The following is a 20,876-nucleotide window of genomic DNA, read 5'->3' as shown; positions in this document are numbered from 1 at the left end:
GCTGGGCAGTCTCGGCGCGAGGCCGGACACACGGTCGATGGGGCCACGCAAGCAGACCCCACCGAGCAGAACCAGGGCTCAGACATCAGCACGCTCCTGACAAGCAAAGGCCCTGGTCTGTCTGCATGCGGCACACATTCTCTGACACTCCTCTTCACAGAAGCCACCTGATACCGCCAGTAGCATCACTCACGTCACGGGACCAAGATCCCAGACGGGAAACAAAGCTCTCCAGGATCCCCTCCGTGATGGCCGAGCAGAGAGCCCCCAGTCCTGGGGAGCCAGTCCCAGCGCCCAGGTGGCAGCTACGTGGCAGGGCTGGTGTGCACGCTCTCACGAAAACTCCTATTCCGGTCAGGAAAAGACAATACGCGGATACAACTCTTGGACCTATGTCTCCCACCTGACAAGCACCAAGAGATGAGTTTTCATTCACACGTGAATATTCTCACCATGTCACACAGAAAAAAGAAATTGATACTGACCCAAGCCACTGTTGAAAACCTCTAAGAACAGCATGAGTCGGGTTCGGTCTGCTCTCAACCAACAAGAAAAAGCTGGACAGGCCTCCTACACAGGGCAATCCCGCAAAGGTGACCACATCATCTGAGCCAAAGACAAGACAGAGAGGAACTGGGAGTGGACTCTGGACCGAAGACAGCGACCTGAAAGATGTTCTAGAAGACGGGACACAGTGTCTGAGTGAAAAGAGCTTTTGGAGGTCACGAGTGAAAGAGAGGTGAAGACCTAAGCTTGGATGCACTGCCTCATTCTTGGCACACGTTGTAACACTTAACACAGAATTCTCAAACTGGCGCAGGCTCTGCCGGCCCTGACTCTCAGGGACCGGGCCGCCCAGCAGGAGGGCACCCACCGCGGCGCTGGCTGGCGCAGGCTCGGGGCCTCCGTTGACATCCGCGCTCCTCTCCCGCTTGGCCTCCTCCAGGTCCGTCACGGTGTTCGGGCCCTTCTTCTTCTTGAGCTTGGCCAGGATGGAAGACTCGCGCTCCGGAAATGGCGGCATCTCCTCCAGGACGGTGGCCTGGAGAAAGAAGCCCCGGTCGCCATGGCTCCGAGCCCCGTGGCTTCCAAGCCCGAGACCCGGGACAGCACAGCAGGGGCACAGGGCAGCCAGGGCCTACCAGGATGTCAGTGCTGGCGACCGTGCTGAGCCTCAGGTACTCCACCGCCCGCTGCTGCAGCTCCACGTCCGCGTTCCTCAGCTGGCTATCGCTGCGCAGCACGTCCTGAATGGTGGCCTTCACCTCCGGGAAGAGGTTCACGAACTTGATGTAGGTGGACAAGAGCAGCGCCCTGGTGGGGACGCTGCACAGGTGGAACTTGGAGTGAAGCAGGTTGAACTGGATCAAGGGGCTGTGGGGGCACACAGGGCACTGGGTCAGGGGGCTGCAGGAGGAAGACAGGGCACTGGGCCAGGGGGCAGACGGGGGGCACACAGGGCACTGGGTCAGGGGCAGACGGGGGACAGACAGAGCACTGAGTCAAGGGGCTGCAGGGGGCACACAGGGCACTGGGTCAGGGGCTGCCAGGGACACACAGGGAACTGAGTCAAGGGGCTGCGGGGGGCACACAGGGCACTGGGTCAGGGACAGACAGGGGACACACAGGACACTAAGTCAAGGGGCAGACGGGGGGCACACAGGGCACTGGGGTCAGGGGCTGCCAGGGACACACAGGGCACTGAGTCAGGGGCTGCAGGGGACACACAAGGCACTGGGTCAGGGGGCACACAGAGGGCACACAGGGCACTGAGTCAGGGGCTGTGGCGGGCAGACGGGGCACAGGCAGAGTGGGGGCACGTTGCCCCTCGTCTCCTATGCCCCGTGCGCACCCCAGCACCTGTGCCTCTCACCGTCACAGTGGGCATGGAGCAGCACTGGGAAAAGGACCCACACCACGCAAGAACCACCCCGGTAACGTGTAAGAGTGCGCGGTTGGGCCGGCACCTCCAGCTCCAAACTAAGCGCAAACCTCCCCTCCGGTCAACTAGAAACCCCGTCGGTACAGCCTGAGAGAAGACGGAACAGTCTCCCGCAGCGGAAGTGCTCTGGCTCTGGCTGTGCCAACAAGCAGGTGAGGACCCTCACCAGCCTTCAGTCCGCGGAGGCCCAGGGCCACGACACGCCACAGTACCCGCCCGACTCCCAGGGGGCTCTCTCACCTGGATCTTGGGTCGCCGGCTATCAAGTTTCCGAACTCCCCCAGGATGTAGCCCCCGACTTTGACCAGGTTCTCATGGCACGCCGGGGCCTGAAGAGCCTGTAAGACAGAGAGCCCAATGAGCCTGACACACAGGCGGCCCCGACCTGCCCAGGTCAACAAGTGGGGACGCATCTGCCAGCAGGGCAGCGGTAGTGACGGCGACACACTGAAACAAGATGCAGGTCACTTTCCCTATGTAGGTGCAAGCTCCCGGCAGAGCTTCCAGGAGACCCTCCCGGCGCCCGAATCCACCCTTCCTTCCCTTCCCGTTTCTGCAGCTATGTCCTCAGCAAGGGAGTCCCCGAGGCAGAGACACGGCCCATCCGGCCCTGGAACGGGGCCTGTGCTCTACTTGGGCCCCGGCCGGGGGCAGGGGGAGCAGGTGCGCACCCCCATCCTCCTGGGGGCCCACGCCCCTCGTCAACGGAGCCTGAGAACCACACCACGGAGGCTCGTGCACACCAGAGACGAGCTCCAGCAAAGGAGGCGTCCACAGCACGAGCTGGAACCTCCCAGAACAGCCAGCAGGGAACACATGGTGCCCTGCAACACCCCCCGGAACCCCACGCTTTACCCAGAGAAAGGCACACGGGCCACACCTCGAACACCGTCTTGGCGGCGTAGCCCTGCACATCGTCCCGGTTGATGACGATCTGGATGACGCGGTACCACACCTCCTCGCTCACGTAGTCACCGGCAATCCGGATCAGGTTCAGGATGGTGTCCACGTACCACGTGTAGTCCACGGCATACTTCTCCGCCAGGATGGCCACCTTCAGCACCTGCAGGGGGCGGCTGCTCAGGGGAGGTGCTCTGGGCCCCACGGCATGCTGCCCCATGTCAACTCCAGGGCTTCGGAAGGACCTACGCACGTGCCAAAGCTTGGGTGTGCAAGAAGCCTCCACCACGTTCTCAGGGGAGCCCAGAAGGTTAAGACTGGTGGCTTAACTGGGGAAAGCCAGACCACCCTCCAGGAATAGACTCAGAAGGTCTAGGAGGCTCATGCCTTGTTTCCTAGTCTAGAAGGATCTAGGAAACACAACAGGGTCGGGTTACGGCTGCAGGAGGGCACAGCAAGCCGTGCCCTGCACTGCCATCTGGCTGCAGTCCAGGCAACCCTGGCGTGGGGTCTCCTCTCAGCAGCCCCATCCTCGGAGCGCCAGGGCCCGCTGGGTCTCCTCCTGTTCCGGCCGGCCCTTCCCAACACTGTCCCCTCTATTCTTCGTAGGAGGCCGCACCCACTCGTTCACCCCCATGCGTTCCAGAGGGCTCTATGGACCCCACGCACTGCCCCAGGGCAACAGCACTGAGCTGCCCAAAAGCAGACCACGCCCCCTCCCCCAGTCACCTTCTTGGGGCGCCGAACTCCCCTGAACGGCACCAGCTGCTCTTCAAGCAGCTGCCTGTCGTCAGAGCCCACCCCCCCCACTCCGTCAGCCTCCTGACTGCGTTCCAGAGCCACTGCCAGAGCCCAGACCACCAGCCATGTGCTCTGCCCACCCTCCGGCACCCACATCGGCTCTCCACAGTAATCCCGGCACCTCGCTCCAAAACTCCCTGTGTCACTGCCTTGGCTTCAAACCCTTCAAACCCAGAGCTCGCCCCTGAGGCTGAGCACTCAGGGCCTCCCCGCCGTCTCGACACAGGCCGGCATCTTCGCTGCCGCTGCCACCCATGCTGCGCACCCCGTGACAGCTCCTCCCCAGCCGCCCCCCTGCCCGGGTCCGAGCCCTGCCTCCACCAGTCCGCAGCCACACCACAAGCAGGCCCACTGTCCTGCCTATAGGACCTGCCATCCCTATGCACACAAAGGCCCCCTGTGAGCACGGCAGCCGGCACACCTAGGTGTGGAAGCCCAGCAGCCAGCGCGACCCCAGGGCACATCCTCAGACACGCCAAGCTGCACAGGCACACGGACAGAGCACTGACCTGCAAACTGAGAAGGTCGGTTTCACTCCTCATTCAACGAAAGCGGATTGAGGAACGTCACTTGTCATTTGAAAGGGAGTAAGAGCCAACACGGCACTGGCTAACGTTCAAGACCTTAACTGGAAGAACACGCCCCTTCTGTCTCTGCTCAGAACACACCCGGCAGTGAAGAAAGCCGTATCCCGTTGACTACGGTCCCCAGAGCGAGCGAGCGCCACCTGCACAGGCATCCAGCCTCAGCCCTGCTGCCTGACCGCCCTCCAGACCTGACCCCACCCACCCCACGCTCCCCTGCATGTCTGTTCTTGGATCTTCCTCCCCATCCCTCGCGGCTCCCCTGCCGTGCCCAAGCCCTCCTTCCTGGATGGGCATCCGTTCAGCGCCAGGAGTCTTCCTTGACCACCTTCTCCAGGGCAGCCCTGCTCCTCACCAAAGCATACCACTCAGCACTGAAGAGCCAGCACCTGCCCCAGCCTGGCCACGGGGGCCACAGCCGTTCCCTAAGTGATGGGCTGGAAGCCCGAGTGTCCGACCGCATGCAGGGACACTCGTACCCAGAAGCGTGGCCACCGATCTCTCCACACATACTCCACTGAGCCCTCTAAATCACAACACACACTCGGGCCCCCCGTATGCTGGCCACAGGCTACCTGGAACCCGGCGCACCCTAATTCTGCATCGCCGTCAGCCTCTCCCCAAGCCGGCATGTGCAGGACCCTGACAAGGTGTTCGGCATGTGCAGCCACATCGCCAACGACCGCTGCCGGCAGCGCAGGCCGCCCGGTGGGAACTGGCGGCTGTGCTCAACGGAGCAGAGAGCAGGGGCCCCGCGCGTAAGCAGGAGCTCCGTGGCTCAGACCTGCACACCTTGGCCCACAGGACTCTGAACTCATGGTCACCTGAGTTGCACAAGTATCTCACTGTGAGGGTCCCTGTTGCACAGGTTGTTTAAAGTCCCTCCTGAAACACTGAAAGCCTCCGCTGAGGACGCAGACGGGAAGCTACGGTGAAGGCATCTCTCCCCAGAACCAAGGAAATTTCAGGACAATGTCGAACAGAGCCACGCGCACTAGGGAGAGGCAGACCGGGCTGGAGGCACAGCGGCCGTCGGACTCACAATCTCTTCTCGGATGGAGTAGTCGGCCGTCTCCAGGTAGCTCAGCATCTCGGCCACAATCTGCTGGGCGTTGCTGCGGTCACACATGGCGTAGAGGAGGTCCACGGCCCGCTGTCGCACACTCACGTCCCGCTCCGTCTGGGGGAGTGAGGCACAGCGTGAAAAACCGCTCAAGCAGACCGTGGGTGGGGTGGCCAGGCCCCCGCGGCTCAGGCCCCCTACTCCGTCCCAGCGCTCGCTGCCGGCTCTCCCTGCAGCGCATCCAGACCCAGGGATCCCCGACACACTGCACTCACGCAGAGCCCCTCACTCCACGTGGGCCCAGCAGCCTTGGACTGGCCGGAATCAAGCGCATCCCTGGGGTGGGTGAGAGGTGCCTCCACTGCACGGCCGCCAACCGGCACCACCTGGGAGCTTATCACAGTGCCGCTCTCGGGCCCCTCCCGAGACCTGCTCCACCAGCCCCCACAATGTAGTGAGACCCCAGCTGCTCCCAGCACAGGACAGGCTGGGAAACACGGCTGAACCACCAAGCAACAGGCAAGGGTGAGGGCAGGTCTCTCTGACTCCTGGCAGTGAAGCCAGGGCCAGGAGCACCCAGAACCAAAAAGCTCAGCTGCCAGCACTTCTGTGGTCTCTTGCTCAAAACACCGCCCGAACATGCGAAACCCCAAAGGGACAGAGTCAGACAGCTCTTAACCGTGAGTCTGGTCAGAACCAGGGGCTCTGCAGCGGACCCCCTGCCTTTCACTCTCTGGCGCACCTCAGCCAGCATCAGTAACGCTGGGGGCGCCGTGTTGTCCCCCCGAGGGCAGCCGGCCCGCAGAGGAATGGCAAGGAACGGGAGCAGGCAGCCTCAACTTGGCTCACTTTAAATTCCTTAAGAAAGGTGAATTTTCTTTTGCAAAGGGTGAGTCTTCTCAGAGACAAGGACGAAATATTTTCTCTTTCGACAAAAAAGAACAGTCTGCATCGACTCAAACATCTCCCGTGACTCAGCTCTGTGCGGAACAGGATGCTCCGGACTGCGTGCTCCCAGCTGGCCCCACCGGCAAGGAGAGAACGAGGCCCGGGATGCCGGCCCCGGGGCACAGGCACTTGCCTTCAGAGCGTTGATGACTGTCTCGATGTGCGTCTTGACCGCCTCGTGGGAGAACTCGGAGCTGGCCAGCGTGCACATGCTCTCCAGCGCCAGGTAGCGCAGGTTGGTCTCCCGGTGCTGCAGGAACTGGCCCAGCTGGTTACAGGCGCGGACGAGCAGGTTCGGCTCACTGCATGGACAGCAGAAGCGGGCGGGGAGGGGCTCCTCAGCGCGTGCCCCACAGACAGGGCCGCCCACAGGTCAGCACGGCAGGCGGCGCTCACGGCCAGCACACTGCTGAAGGGAAACCTCAGGGCCCCCCACCACAGAAGCTCTGAACTTAAACGCTGAGGCCAGTTTTGCATCTGCTCTGTTTGCAGCCACCTCATCTGCAGAATTCCACCAACTCCTAAGAGCTGGTGACAGAAGTGGCACACTCCCAAGCTGAGCGTCCCTAAGCCTCTGTGCTGAGCTCGCAGAGGGAACACTCAGGCTCTCGCCAAGGGGCCAGAGAGCTCATCTCAGCCGGAGGCAGCAAGCCCTGGCCAATGGGCGAACAGAGGCCTTGCCCACAAGCAGACTCCTGAGAGCCACGCACACAGACACAGAGGCGTGCGGTCGACAAGGCCCCAGTACCGCTTCCCAAGGAGTCTAGCTGCGTGGCTACTTAATCTCGACTTCGCCCTCATGATACTGTTGCTCGCTAAGTATCTTCAATAACAGACCAAAGGGCTTCCTCTAAAATCAAAGTCTCTGTTTTCAAAAGTTCAACAGTTCCCAACTCTGCTGATGTAGGGTTCTCAGTAGGGCTTTCTGTCCCTAGAAACACATCTGGCCAGAAATGCTGAGGCGGAAGATGGCTGGGAGAGGTTCCGCCACGCCTCCTGAGCCCCCACCTGGGGTGGGGTGCAGCCCTCTGTCGTTGTGGGGACCCAGGTGGCATCTCGCACAGCCCCCGCCCAGCAGCCACACCAGCATGCTAACGCAAACTCTAAAACAAGACCCGTTCGCAAGGCCACAGTCAGACCACAGGACTCCGGGAGCTGAGGAGACAAGGCAGGAAGCAAACCGCTGTGCGGCCACCGTCTCCCTGTGCCGCACTGGCGCACACGGCTGCCCACCACCCCCCAGAAAGGCCTCAGACCAACACTGAGTGTGGCTTTGTGTCACAGGAAAGCTACCAGCCACCCACCCTCGCCTTTCCTGTGAGGTCATGGGAGAAGCCAGGCAGGACCAGAGCACCAGGAGGAACAGGAGAGGCCCTCAGGGACAGGCAGGGCCACGGCGAACAGGGCGCAAGCTCGGAGGCCAGAGAGAGCACGAGGTGCTGGAGGGGAGCAGAGAAAGGGCAACACAGGGAGCCCACACCCGTCTGCGGAGGGCAGAGGCGACGCGTCCGCATCGGGAGAGAGGGGAGCACTCAGTGACACCCCGCGGGCCTGGCATCAACGAGAACAAAACACCTCCACGTGCTCAAGAGGGGCGCGTCCTCCCACGGGGCGCGGCCAGCGGAAGGAGAGCACAGTGACCCTGACGCACCTGTCGTGGTGAATGATCAGGCTGATCGCCTCGAAGAGCACGGCGTTCTTGGCATTGGAATGCTGCACTTTTTTTGACTTTGGTGGTTCCTGAGCTTTGTTCAGAACCGTCTCTAGGCACTCGGTCAGGCGACCTCGCACTGCCGGGTCTTCTGGGCGAGACAGAGCACCGTCAGGCCAGGCCCCCACCCACCTTCCCTCCCAGCCATGGTGCCTCCCAACAAGGGGCAGACGGCCAGCAGGAGCTCCTGGTCCGACCGCGGAGCTACTTCAAATGAGAGGGTTCAGAAGCTAGGGTAACTCCCCATGAGTTTTTGTGGGTTTTTTTAAATGTTTTATTTATTTATTTGACACAGAGAGATCACAAGTAGGCAGAGAGGCAGCAGAGAGAGAGGGGGAAGCAGGCTCCCCACCGAGCAGGGAGCCTGACGCGGGGCTCAATCCCAGGACCCTGAGATCATGACCCGAACCGAAGGTAGAGGCCCAACCCACTGAACTGCCCAGGCGCCCCTCCCCATGTGTTTTAAAGCAAATAAGGTGTCTGACATTTTCGCGGCATTACGGAGCACACAAATCGAGAGAAAATAAAATCTCAGAGACACAGACAAAACACATAATATAAAAGTTTGAAAGACGGACCAAAAGATTTTTTTCTCCACCTCCATTCCCAAAAGATACAGGGAGTTCTGTACCAGCTGCTCTGGGAAGGCCAAGACGTGTAGCAGCATCACAAAGGGGTCACAGAGGAAGGGCCAGTGCCAGGAAAGGACTCACAAAGGCAGCAGACAGAAGCCACGGAGCCCAGCCCCGAAGCAGCTCCCAGAGGCCGCGGCCGCGCCGGTTACCTGGGGGCGGGTAGCACTGCAGCAGCCGCAGGAGCTTCACAGATAGCCAGGGGGCCGGGACAAAGTAGTAGGTATAATCCTGCAGGTCTGTGGATGCAGACGTCACGATCTGTAAGACACGCCAGGGGCGGGCAGGTGTCACCAAGAGAAGCCCTCCGTGGGGTCCTCGGATCACACACTGCCTGAAAAATGGCTCTGCTTGATGAGTGGAGAGTATTTAACACACTGCTCTCTGTCCCGGAGGTCAGGGGGCACGGCGACACTGCACTCACAGGGCAAGCAGCTGGCCACCATCGTCATCGGGGGCGGCCCCACACACTCCTGCTCTGCGATGACCACCCTACCCCGCACGCACAAACCGGCCCGTGCCACTGACCTGGAACTGCTCCAGAACCCAACCGCACCTGCACTGGGAACCCAAACTCTCCTTCGTGGACCAGGAGGCAGATTAGACACAAGAGGGAGGACTCTGGTCCTCTCAGGACGCAGCTGGTGTTCTGAACCCAGCCCATGCCCTCCACCCCCAGTACAGCCCTCCAGCGCCAGCCCCGCCGAGAGCTCACCGAGGCCTGAGAGCAAGCTTCCTTCACTCCCGCTTCCATCTCCCTGGCCGTCAGAGTCCTGGGCAGGGCAGACCCGCCCTCCTCCTCCTGCACACCCGACTGCCCTGAGGACAGTTCGCTTCCATGGACACACCTTCCTCACTCCCCGAGTCAGGGAGGTCAGAGGAGCACTACCTGGCCAAGCTCCCAGCTGTGACACTTGAGGTCATATGTAATAAGCATGTTCGGGAAGGTCTCACCATGACCCCCGCCCTCAGCTGCAAGGCTGCAGCCCAGACCCAGGACATGGCCTGGGAAGGAAGGTGAGCTCCGCGCTGGGGAAGGCACGGACAGGGCTAGGGTTAGGGTTAGGGTTTTAGAGCCTACGGGCACACAGAGCAGGAAGCCAGGGGACACGCAGCACCACAGGACGGAAGGAGCCAGAGCAGGCCGCCGCTGAAGCCACGCTCAGAAGCGTCCGACTTAGAAACGCACACATGTGAGCCAAATACAAAAATAAAAGCAATGAAGAATTCACCCCAAAAATGGACAAAGGAACTAGCAAATTAACCTAAGAAAGTAAAGGAAGCAAAACAAGGATAGGAACAGAAAGCTGCCAGGGAGAAAAAACAGCAGAGAGAGCCACCAAGTCAGAAGGCGTCACGCATGACAGGCTCATCGGAGAAGTGAAAAAGCAAAAGCCCCAGAGCAGGGCCGAGCTGGGGCGGCTCCACGGCCCGCCGCCGCCGCGGCCGGCACGCACGGACACTGATGACCGCACGCTGACCATCCGGACAAACTGCAAACGTCAGAAAACCAACGCAGCCGAAACCAATGAAAGCACAGAAAACACAAGCGCCCACACCTTATCAACTAAGTCGGATCCAAAACAAGACACTGTTCCACAAAGAACCCTACCTTCAAATGGCTTCACCAGTTAACTCCAGATAAAAGTGTTAGCCAAGAAACAGAAAGAAATTTCCTTCCTGTGACAAAGCGAGCCAACGGCAACAAAATCAGCAAACACAACTCGTCACGGTGAGACACTGGAGACCCCCCTCTGAGATGACGAAGAAAATCCTCTCTCGTGGTCCACACTGCATGGAGGGCCCAGTGGCAGCCAGAAATCAGGAAACACAGATAAACACAGGCTGGGAAAGAAAACTCCTCGTCCACAGACCTGATGGGAGTACGAAGAAGACCTAACGCAATCTACAAAGAAATCACTAAGATCAGTAAGTGAGGGGGCACCTGGGGGGCTCCGTCAGGGAAGCACCTGCCTTCAGATCAGGTCATGATCCCGGGGTCCGGGGATCGAGTCTCTCCTGGGGCTCCTTGCTCAGCAGGGACTTGCTTCTCCCACTCCCTGCCGCTCCCCCTGCTTGTGTGTGCTCTCTCTGACAAATAAATAAAATCTTTAAAAAAAATAAGTTAGATCAGTGAGTTTGACAGAACTGCCAACTCCAAGATCGATGTACAAGAATCACTTGCACAAACCAACACACAGTGGTTACAGAACACATTTAAGACATCACTCAGGCGCTGGGCGGCTCAGCAGGTTAAGTATCTGACTTCAGTTCAGGTCCTGATCTCGGGGTCCTGGGATCGAGCCCCGCACTGGGCTCTCTGCTTGGCAGGAAGCCTGCTTCTCCCTCTCCCACTCCCCCTGCTTGTGTTCCCTCTCTCGCTGTCTCTGTCAAATAAATAAATAAAATATTTTTTAAAAATAAAAAATAAATCAAATAAACTGTATGGTGATAACCCTAACAACACATAAAGGAACTGCTACTCAAAAAGTTACAAAACACAAATGAGAAAAATTAAACTGACTCTCCAGATGGGCGGAGAGGGATACCATGGTCATGGATTCAAAGACTCAATACTGTAAAGATTTTACTTCTCTCAAAACTGGCCCCTCCAGTCCCAACAGGATTTGGGGAGTGGGGGAGCAAGACAGGAGGGCGTGTTCCACAGGACGTCAAGTTCCAGTAACTAGGACAGCATGTCGCTGTGCAAGATGAACAGAGACAGCGGGGGAGGGGCAGAGACACAGCCCAAGGCCGAGGGGTCCCTGCTGCAGAGGCGGGGCCGGGGTGGGGGCGCAGAGGCTTTAGCAGGAGCACTGGGACAGCTGGTATACACAGAAACCCGTCCCAAGGCAGCTTGTCAACCTAAACGTGAAGCCACAGGATAGGGAAAGATGCCACAGATGGGGCAGCAGAAGCACCAGCCGCAGAAGAAGGGCTAGCACAGTGAGCTGCGGGTCCGTGATCACAGAAGACCTCACCCAGGCAGTGAGACGGCCAGCTAGAGAGGAGCACAAGGCTCTTCTAAACACAGAGCAGACTGAAGCACACGCACACGGCATTTCTGGAGACATGTGGACGGCTTGGTTCAACCTCACGCAACCAACAAAACGCTCGTACCTAAAACAGATAAGGAATTTCTTCTACAGAACAACAAAAAGGTGACGGCAGAAAAATGAGCGAAACACTGAAAAGGCACTTCACAAAAGACATTCAAAAAGGCAAGAAGGGGCGCCTGGTGGCTCGTGGGTTAAGCGTCTGCCTTCGGCTCAGGTCACGATCCCAGGATCCTGGGACCGAGCCCTGCATCGGGCTTTCTGCTCAGCGGGGAGCCTGCTTCTGCCTCTCCCTCTGCCACTGCTTGTGCCCTCTCCCTGTGTCTCTGTCAATAAATAAAATCCTTTAAAAAAAAAAAAAAAAAAAGAGCAGCCAGGCTGCTCCACCTGGAAGGTGACGACAGAAACGCAGACTCACATGACAAGGAGACGCCGTCTCACCCACGGACGGCCGACGCGCCCAAGGCGCACAGCCGCCCCATGACCCAGCGACGCCACCTCCAGGGACCTGTCTCGCAGCCATCCGCATACAAGAGCCAAGACCCAGCCAAGCGGATCGCAGCAGGCCGCTCCCCATCGCCTCAGGGTCAGACGAGGGGACGGGTCCGTCGGCTGTGTGGCACTCGTGAAACGCTCCATGGCATCGCCACGAAGGGACGGCACGCGCACAAGCCCGCCGACCCCGCGGTGCTGCGCTCTACGGGTCACACACAAAGAACACGGGCTGCTGCGGAGTCCCTGTGCACGACTGGGGACAGCGTCCGAGCCGGGTGTCCGAGTGCGGGACACGTGCTCAGGCGGCAAAGGAAAGTGAGAGGGAGGCAGTGCGGATGAGGACGGGGCTCCCCGCGTTGGGGGGCGCCACCGCACCCCCACGCCCCACCCGGCACAGGGGCTGAGCGGCGCTCGGGCAACATAACTGTGGGCTCTGCCGCTTCACTGCGGGCACTTTCCCGTAGGGACAGAACATTTCTCAAGTGGCAAAAAGGTGGAAAGAAAACCCAACAAATTCTGAACCAAGACAAGTTCTCACCCTGGATTCACAAACTGAGTTCAGTATCTTGCGTTCTAAACAGTAAGCTAACAGTTAAATAAAAAACTCAGACGAACACGTATCCTGAGACCCGCTCCCATCGACAGACTTACCCTGCTTAATCTGGAGACGGCCAGAGAGACAGACGTCTTGAACTCCTCGGGGTTCTTCTGCGCCAAGGTGGTAATGAGGCTGGTGGCGGCGGTCACCACACCCTGGAGCAAACACACGACAAGTACGCACTGTGACCACAGCCAACATGCCTGCGGCTGGCTTCCAACAGTAAACTCATTTTCCAGGTAAAACTTTAAACCGAAGGGCACCTGGGTGGCTCAGTGGGTTAAGCCTCTGCCTTTGGCTCAGGTCATGATCCCAGAGTCCTAGGATCGGGCCCCGCATCGGGCTCTCTGCTCAGCGGGGAGCCTGCTTCCTCCTCTCTCTCTGCCTGCCTCTCTGCCTACTTGTGACCTCTGTCAAATAAATAAATAACATCTTTTAAAAAAAAAATTAAATTTTAAAAAAAAAACACTTTAAACCGAGAGCAACGACCCAGAGACCCTGGGCCAGATTCAAAACTGCTCTGACTGGCCCATCGTGTCTGAGACAGCACACGTCTGTCATTTTCCTTCTGGAGCTTCTCTCGGAGAACCTGGGCGTCCGGCAAGGCCGACCCAGCCCCTGCCTCAGTGGAGGCCTGCGGAGCGCCGCAGCAGCCGGCCGGGTCTCTACCTGCCCTGCCGCCCTCTCGGGGTCTGGGCTCAGCAGCACTCACTGCTGCCCCTCGCTTACAACACTCCTCATAGGGGCACCTGGCTGGCTCCGCCAGGAGAACACACAACTCTTGATCTCAGAGTGTGAGTTTGCGCTCCATGTGGGTACAGACGCTACTTAAAAATAAAATCTTTAAAAGAAAAAAAGAAATCAACTCTGTATGGACCAGGAAGGGAGACATTACCCTTGGACTCACTTGAATCTCTCCAACCCAGAAGTGTGACCATGGAGAAGAGCAGCTGGGGGGCCTATCCCTGCCTTTCTTGAACAGATCCACCCCGCTGCTCCCTGCGGCAGCCCAGGCCCGGTGAGGCCCCTTCCCTGTAGAGTGCCCCCCATGCGGCACCTGGCCTCAGGCAGCACGGGGACACCTGCTCTTGTCCCAGGACAAGAAGTCACTCCCACCAATCCCTGTGTCTTGAAGGAAAACACTGCTTAAGTAAAGAAGTTCTCTCATAAATACGAAATAGATAAAACAAGGAATGCGGGGGCGCCTGGGTGGCTCAGTGGGTTAAAGCCTCTGCCTTCAGCTTGGGTCATGATCCCGGGATCCGGGATGGAGCCCCGCATCGGGCTCTCTGCTCAGCGGGGAGCCTGCTTCCCCCTCTCTCTGCCTGCCTCTCTGCCTACTTGTGATCTCTGTCAAATAAATAGTCTCTAAAAAAAAGGAATGCAATGAAAATGCAAATAAAGCTCAAGCAAGCACTGGGCCACTGCTGGTGCCCCTGGCCCTCCTCCACCAGGCTCCTGAGCGGGCGGGAGAAGGCCGGCCGCTTCCGCAGCTGCAAAGGTGCAGGGAGGGAGCCCCGGCCACGACGGAGCGCTCCTTCGGCTTTCTAAGGACAACGTGAAAGCAGCATTAAAGGCACAGATAGAACGCGGGCCTCCATGTCCATGTCCTGGCAAGCAACAGCGAACGGGTTTCCCTCGCAGGACAGCTCTAACAAACTCAGGATCTGCAAACACCCGTCCCACCCGGGCAGAGACATGCAGCAGAGCTCCTGAGCGTCTGCGGCTCCGCCTGGCCCCCCAGGAGGACAGAACAAGCCTCCGTATTCTGACAAGAGTCAGCTGGGACTCGCTGGCTCGAGCTCGGCTTCTCCCATCCTCTGCTGTCCCCGGAGTCTTCGTGGGAAGGGCAGCGTGACAAGACCAGGGGGAGCCCAGATGGCCCCCAGTACCGTCCCTCTGGCCACAGCTCCCTGCCTGCCCCACGCAGACCCCCGGGCTCCTGCTCTGCTCTCAGGACAAGGGCACACAGGGGCCTGCTGGCCTCTGGCGGCACAGCCAGCCAACACTCCTGAGCCGGAGACAAAGCCAGCCAAATCTCGGGCCATCTTTAGCGACAAAGCCAAGAGGCACAGGACAGAGAAGCCACAACCACATAAAGGACAGCCACCGAGAGACCAGAGAACATGGGACGAGAAGAGAGATAGAAAAAGACAGGGTGATGGGCTGGGCCTTCCTGTGGGCCAGCGGGCCAGCGCCTCTTCCCTCTCCTCTCCGAGCTGGGCCCTGGCGGCCCACAGCAAGCATGTGCCAGGCAGCGCGGCCAGTGAGACCTGGTCGTGCACGTCCAACTGTGCAAGCGAACCACACAGCTGGGGCGACCGAATCGTGCCATGTCAGAGGAGAGGCCCTTCTCGGCCACTGCTCTGAGCAGCGCTCAACACCTGTCGGCCACGAGGCGCAGGCCCCCTACGCTGCCCCAGCTCTGAGCCTTCAGCACCTCCTGGCCCAAGTCCAGATGTGCAGAAGCCACTGCAGCCCTCTGAGCCCGTGTTCCCACAGGCACGGGACTGGAGAGCGCCCCCGCCTCCCAGGGCTGCCGGGTGGGCAACTTGCGGCCTCGAGCCTCACAGCCTCCTGCGCAGCTTCAAGATTCCACTGGTGGACTCGGAACCTGGACGGACTGAGAGGGACCCACGCAACCTGGCGTGCACTCCCAACACCGCCTCCCAGGTGCGTCCCCCTCGCCCTACAACATGGCTGCGCTGACCGGCCTCCGTGCTGAGGAAGGGCCGCCCCGCTTGGATACAAACATCCCAGGACGCGTGGGCCATGACAACGTGGGAACAGCCCATGGGGCTGCCACCCCACAGCAAGTGTCCCGACACAGCCACGAGCTCTCTCCTCTGAGTCTGCATGCCATGACTGTTTACTTTTAGTCAATCGTCTTTTTGGAGAGGAGAAGGAATGAGGGGAGAGAGGAGAGAGAATCTCCAGCAGGCCCCACTGAGCACGGAGCCCGCCGCAAGGCCTGACTCCCTAACTCTGGGATCACGACCTGAGCCGATGCTCAACTGGCTGAAAGCGCCCTATTTTTAATTTAATTTTTAAGGTAGATTCCTCCTGAGCAATAATACAGAAACCAGCTAACATACTCACACTGATCGACTCAAGAAAAATCTGTGTTGAATTTCAATTCTCATTTATACAACAGAATTCATGCAACGCAAAGCCGCCGCGCCCAATGTCTGCTCCGACTTGACTCCATGTGCTGAGGTCACGTCCCTGTGTGCCCCGTCGGGTGTGGACAGCACCCATGACCCATGTCTAACCACTATCACCAAGTCGCCCTGCACCTCCCTGTCGTTCCCGACGACACAGGGAGGACACACGGGCCTGGCCTGTGCAGTGGCCATGCCAGAGCATAGGTCAGGTCACAGGACACCCCCTCAAAACCCCAGGGAGAGAAGCACACGCTTGCAGTGCCCTCGCCAGACAGGGCATTTCCAGAAGACACTGGTCTCTGTCTTGTTCAGCTGCCCAGCCGCAGCATGCAGGAGGCCCTTCCAATAACGAGCTCTGCAGTGAGCCAGAGGCTGCATCTGCGTTATCCCGTCCCCGGGGAGCGGGGAGCCCCTCCCCCAGCCACAGAGGCCCCCAAGTGCTCACACACTCAGTGGGCTGAGCTGTGATGTATCCCCCCCAGCATCATGAGAAGCCACACAGAGCTGCTTTCACAATGGCGATTCCAGAAACGGTTCCTCGGTGGGGCGCGGGGGGACACGAGTCCAAAGACATTTACCAAATGCTGGTCGTTGAGAAGGTGCACCACTCGGGACGTCCAGTCTCCCATGGGGACGAGATCAGGAGACGTTCGGTACAAACGCAGCAAGCACAGGGCGGCGCTCTGCTTCACACTGTCCATGGTATCTCTGAAAGACAGACACCAGCGTCACTCAAGAAGGCAGCCGGCTCCCCACGCAGCCCCAGCTAGCCGAGCGTAGCCCCGAGCCTCACAGAGAAGAGCCCAGAGGAACCGGGGGACCAGGAGGCTCCACCCTCTCCATGTGCTCAAGTCCACACCCCCTCCTGCGAGAGGTCTTGGTGTGGACCGGGCCCGGAAGGCGAGACGGCTGTCTGCTCCGAAGACTTGCCTCGGACCCCACCACAACCCTCAGCAGAGCCCTGCCAGGAAGCTCTCTTCTCCAGAAATGTCCGTTCTGGTATCTTTCCCAACTGCCGCCCTGGACCTTGGCTGTGCAAGACAGAGCAGACTCAGCTACTGTTCCTCTCTGTCTGGGTTCCAGATAACTTCTGCGTACAATGCACTTAATAACACACAGTCGAAACAGACAGCGTCGGAGCAGCGACCACCACAGAGCCCCCGGCGGTTAAGCACAGAGGACCAGAGGGAGGGCTCCTGCGCCGCGGCAGCCAGCGTCCCGGGCACGCCGATAACACCGAGAAGCCAGGTCAGAAGGGCGCACACCCCAGGAAAGGGGCGTTTGGAGGGTTTCCTGTTCAGGCGTCCATGTTCGCGGAGGGCACACAATGTTCCCGATGCCCGTTTACCCCCTGCCCACCACGCCCAGCCGAACTCCGCGAGCCGCCAGGAAGCCACAGGCCCGCCTAGGAGAATCCGCGCAGGCGGCGGGAGAGAGAACAAGTCGGCGTTCTCAGAGTCCCGGGCGAAGCCGCGGAGGCGCTCCCACGCACAGGGAAGAGAAGGGCCTGGGGGTCAGCCTTACCATCCGCCTCCATGGTTGCTTTCTCGTTCCTAAATGAGTCCAAGCCAAGGTGAGAATCCCCAAGCCGCTCCCCACTCTACTCCAAAGAGAAATCGCCCCAGTCAAATGCTCCGTCAGATACTAAAAGCCCCGGGAGCAACAGGTCCGTGCCCCTCTCAGGCCACACACCGTCCTCGTAAGCAGTCGCAGGGCAGCACGCCCCGCAGGCCTCGAGGCCCAACTGTGCCAGCTTCTAGCCAGCGTGCTTCTGCGCTCGGGATCGCCTCCCCACCGCGCCGCTCCCGCACCGCTCCAAGGCCAGCAGGGGAAGAACCTTCACGGAGAGGGAAGTCCAACATCCAGTGACCCTGGGGAGCCCAGGCAGAGCGCTGCCTGCTTTGTCTCGGACCCAGGGCCCAGGAGCCGAGTGCCAGCTGAGCCCTACACCACCCCATCCCCAACATGCCAATTCTGACACAGTGACTTGACTCTGTGACCTGGACTCTGACAGACACTTCAGCAGGGCAAGGCCCCACCTGGGGCCCCAGGCCTCACAACTTGTAGACACAACTGTCCCCTGGCAGCGGCCTCTCTCTCCTCTCGCCCATCCTCTTTGGCTTGTCGAGGCCGGGCCGCGTTGCACACCCTCTGCGTCCTTTCAATCTGCAAATGTGTCCATCCTTTATTTCAGGAGAAGGTTCTTGAATTACCACCTGAATACTTACCAGAGATGACCTGTTCTACACCTCATTCATCCAAGAGGTATTTATCAAGCCTGTACCATATACCAGATATGGTTCAAAATGCTGGAAATAAATCAGCAGCCGTAGTGGACAAAACCCTCGGGCCCCAGCGAGCTTTCCCTCTGAGGGCAGAGGCGGACAGTACACAGACGTGTTCGCTGGCGTGCGCCAGGCACAAGGAAGGGCCTAGGCAGCAGCCAGAGGGAGCAAGACGGTGAGGGAAGGCCTTGCCAGACCCGGACCAGCCCTAACGAGGAGGAAGAGAAGCCTCAGGCCCTGAGCCCACACCGACCCCGGCCATCTTCCGGACGGACCTGAAGCCTCTTCCGTCCCGGTGACTTTGCTCTCGGGGTGCCCGCCGTGCCCTGAAGCCCCCATCAGCAGGCGTGGAATGGCATCACCTCGGCCCCCCAGCAGGTTCCTCAGCTCTGCAGCCCCTTCCAGTGCACGACCTGACACTGGCGCACCGTCTGGGAGCCGCCCCACTCCCAGTCTTCCAGGGCCTCGCGTCCAGCCTGGCCTGTCTGCCTCTGGCACACGCCTCACACACCCCTCCATGGCCTGTAAAGCCACAGCCCTTCTGTTGCTCATCTAGGCCAGGGCTCACCCCCGAGGCACCCCGGACCCTTGGGGCGGGGCATCCCCAGCACCACCAGATGCGCACCAGCACCCCCGGAACCCACGCCCACAGCATGCTGGCCGTAGTCTGCTCACTGCCGGTCGCCCCAGAGAAGCTGTTCCCCCAAGTCCTGATGAACTGCCCGGGACTGGGGCTCTTGTGGAGCCACACGCGTCACCAGGGTGTGGCCCAACTCAGCTGAGTCCTGGGACACCAAACAGGACCCCACCTCCGCCGCGCCCCACGGCCCCGGACAGCCCAGCCCAGTGTCAAAGTCCTCCCAAACTGCCTGCTCAGCCCCGCACGGCCTCTCCCCAGACTCAAGGGGGCAGAGGACTCTCAGGATTCGAGTAACGCTCCTGAGAGAGCAAGGGGCCCTGGGCCCCACCACGGGGCGACTGCGGCCCTCCTTCCGCGGCCCTTCCCGGTCAGCTGTGGTCGGCAGGCTCTTCTTCCACGTACTTTACAACCGCCATGTACCGGGGGGCAAGGGTATGAGTGGACGTCCCCAAGCACCTAGACGCACAGGCCTCCCACACCTGAAACAGGCAGATCAACTCCTCCGATAAATTCTTCATGTAATTACAGACCCGACTGACTTCACACAGACCTACCCAGCTACGAGGATTTTCGGAATCTCCCCAGCGAAGGCCTCGGCCATCTCGCGGCTGCCCACGTTGGCGATGCAGTGCAGGGCCAGACCCATGAAGGTGGGGTTCCGGCTGGCCAGGTCGTTCTTGATGGCGTTGTTGATGAGCCGGATGAGCTCGCTGTTGGAGTTCACCAGCACAGAGATGAAGAGGTAGCCCTGGGTTCCAGAGAGACAGGACAGACGCTCGTGACCACTGGAGCCCGCACGGGACAGCAACGCACACATGTGCAGCCCTCGGGAAGCCTCCCGAAGCCTCCAGTCTGCCTGTGTCCCGCACAAGGAGTCAGGCCGCTCTGAGGAAAACAGCCGTTCCGTGAAGAAGCAGGGTCTGCTTCCAGCTTTGCCATCAGGACAACCCTGCAGGACACATCTAAGAGGCATGTAGCCAGATGACCCCCGGTCCCCACCCCCGCCACCCGTCCCACTCACCTAGCCGTGGTGCCATGTGAGCAAACTGGACTCACTGCCACCCTGAACGGGGGAAGCCTGACCAGAAGGCCCTACGAAAGGGCGGCGAGCTCCAGAAACCCTGCTGATTGCAGCTTTAGCCTCTTGCCCTCAGCTTCCACTCAGTACTGACCAGACTCCAGTCCCGTGTCATCCCTCATCCACACCCTTCCCAGGCAGGGGGACAGTGGCCTTCCTGAGACTCACCTGATCCCTGACCACGCCGGTCAACTCCTGAGCAGCTTCCTGCTGGTCTTGGGGGAAAGGCCCCCCCCACACCCACCCACGTCCGCTCTTCCACTCTAGCCACTGCTGCCCCACATTTGCTGCCCGTGCCCCTGGCCAGGTGCTACCTGCTCTGGCTGCCCCCATCCCCCAGTTAATTCCTCCTCTGCCCGGGCCCACGCCCAACGCCCTGCCCAGGGGACCTCCGTACTCGCCCACCCCCTTTGCCGGCTCCCGGAGGGCCTATTCCCTGCGCACCGGCCACAGCTGTTAGTTCTCTATCTGTGGGCTGGATGACACCATCTCCTCACTAGGACGGAGAAGGGCCCACATCTGCTTCTGGCTCCTATGTCCCCAGAGGCCTCCCAGCGAACTGCGTGGTCCATGGAAGACACCCAAATTCTTACTGGGTAAATACCAGTATTTTACAAAATTCCTGGGGGACCTAGCTTTTTGTTTGTTTTTTGGGTTCTTTTTTACTTGCTGTAAGTTAAATTTTTAGACAGAAAAAACTGTTATTTTGCAACATGACAGAAAACATAAAAGTATCATCATCCCAAGAGGCGATAGACCTTAAGCTACGAAGTCTGAGACCGCTTCAGGCGCCCAGGTACTGGCACCATCTAGGAAGCCTCCAGAAGCCGGGAGCAAGGCAAAGGCGCACCCATTTACAGCTCCAGCTCTTAACCCGTGTAGCTGTCGTGTCCTTGTCAGAAACAGAAAGTTGTGCAAGAGGCCACCAGGAGAAGGGGTCTGTGCCAGCGCGTCAGCCCGGCACTGCGGGGAAACAGGC

The 20,876-nt window shown here is 59.7% G+C and overlaps 1 protein-coding gene across 10 annotated transcripts in view; it reads right to left on the bottom strand.

Moving 5' to 3' along the window:
• AP2A2 (adaptor related protein complex 2 subunit alpha 2) overlaps positions 1-20,876 on the bottom strand; it is a 77,481-nt gene that overhangs the window by 10,827 nt on the left and 45,778 nt on the right. For 8 of the 10 annotated variants that reach the window (XR_009403968.1, XM_059398206.1, XM_059398170.1 and 5 more), the window contains 11 exons: positions 19,374-19,567; positions 16,473-16,602; positions 12,784-12,885; positions 8,734-8,842; positions 7,890-8,040; positions 6,372-6,540; positions 5,270-5,407; positions 2,823-3,005; positions 2,183-2,280; positions 1,143-1,374; positions 875-1,042 (listed from right to left, as the gene is read on the bottom strand). Coding sequence is in view for 9 of the 10 variants with exons in the window: in XM_059398206.1 (XP_059254189.1) it covers positions 875-1,042; positions 1,143-1,374; positions 2,183-2,280; positions 2,823-3,005; positions 5,270-5,407; positions 6,372-6,540; positions 7,890-8,040; positions 8,734-8,842; positions 12,784-12,885; positions 16,473-16,602; positions 19,374-19,567 (1,674 nt within the window). In the remaining variant the exon portion in view is untranslated. The remainder of the gene's footprint in view (positions 1-874; positions 1,043-1,142; positions 1,375-2,182; positions 2,281-2,822; positions 3,006-5,269; positions 5,408-6,371; positions 6,541-7,889; positions 8,041-8,733; positions 8,843-12,783; positions 12,886-16,472; positions 16,603-19,373; positions 19,568-20,876) is intronic. The other 2 variants (XM_059398179.1, XM_059398161.1) reach the window with 1 other exon arrangement.

The sequence above is a fragment of the Mustela nigripes genome, chromosome 1, assembly GCF_022355385.1.
Source record: "Mustela nigripes isolate SB6536 chromosome 1, MUSNIG.SB6536, whole genome shotgun sequence".
Lineage (NCBI taxonomy): Eukaryota > Metazoa > Chordata > Mammalia > Carnivora > Mustelidae > Mustela > Mustela nigripes.
The sequence above is the reverse complement of the archived record's forward strand: the minus strand, read 5'-3'. Positions and strand labels throughout refer to the sequence as shown.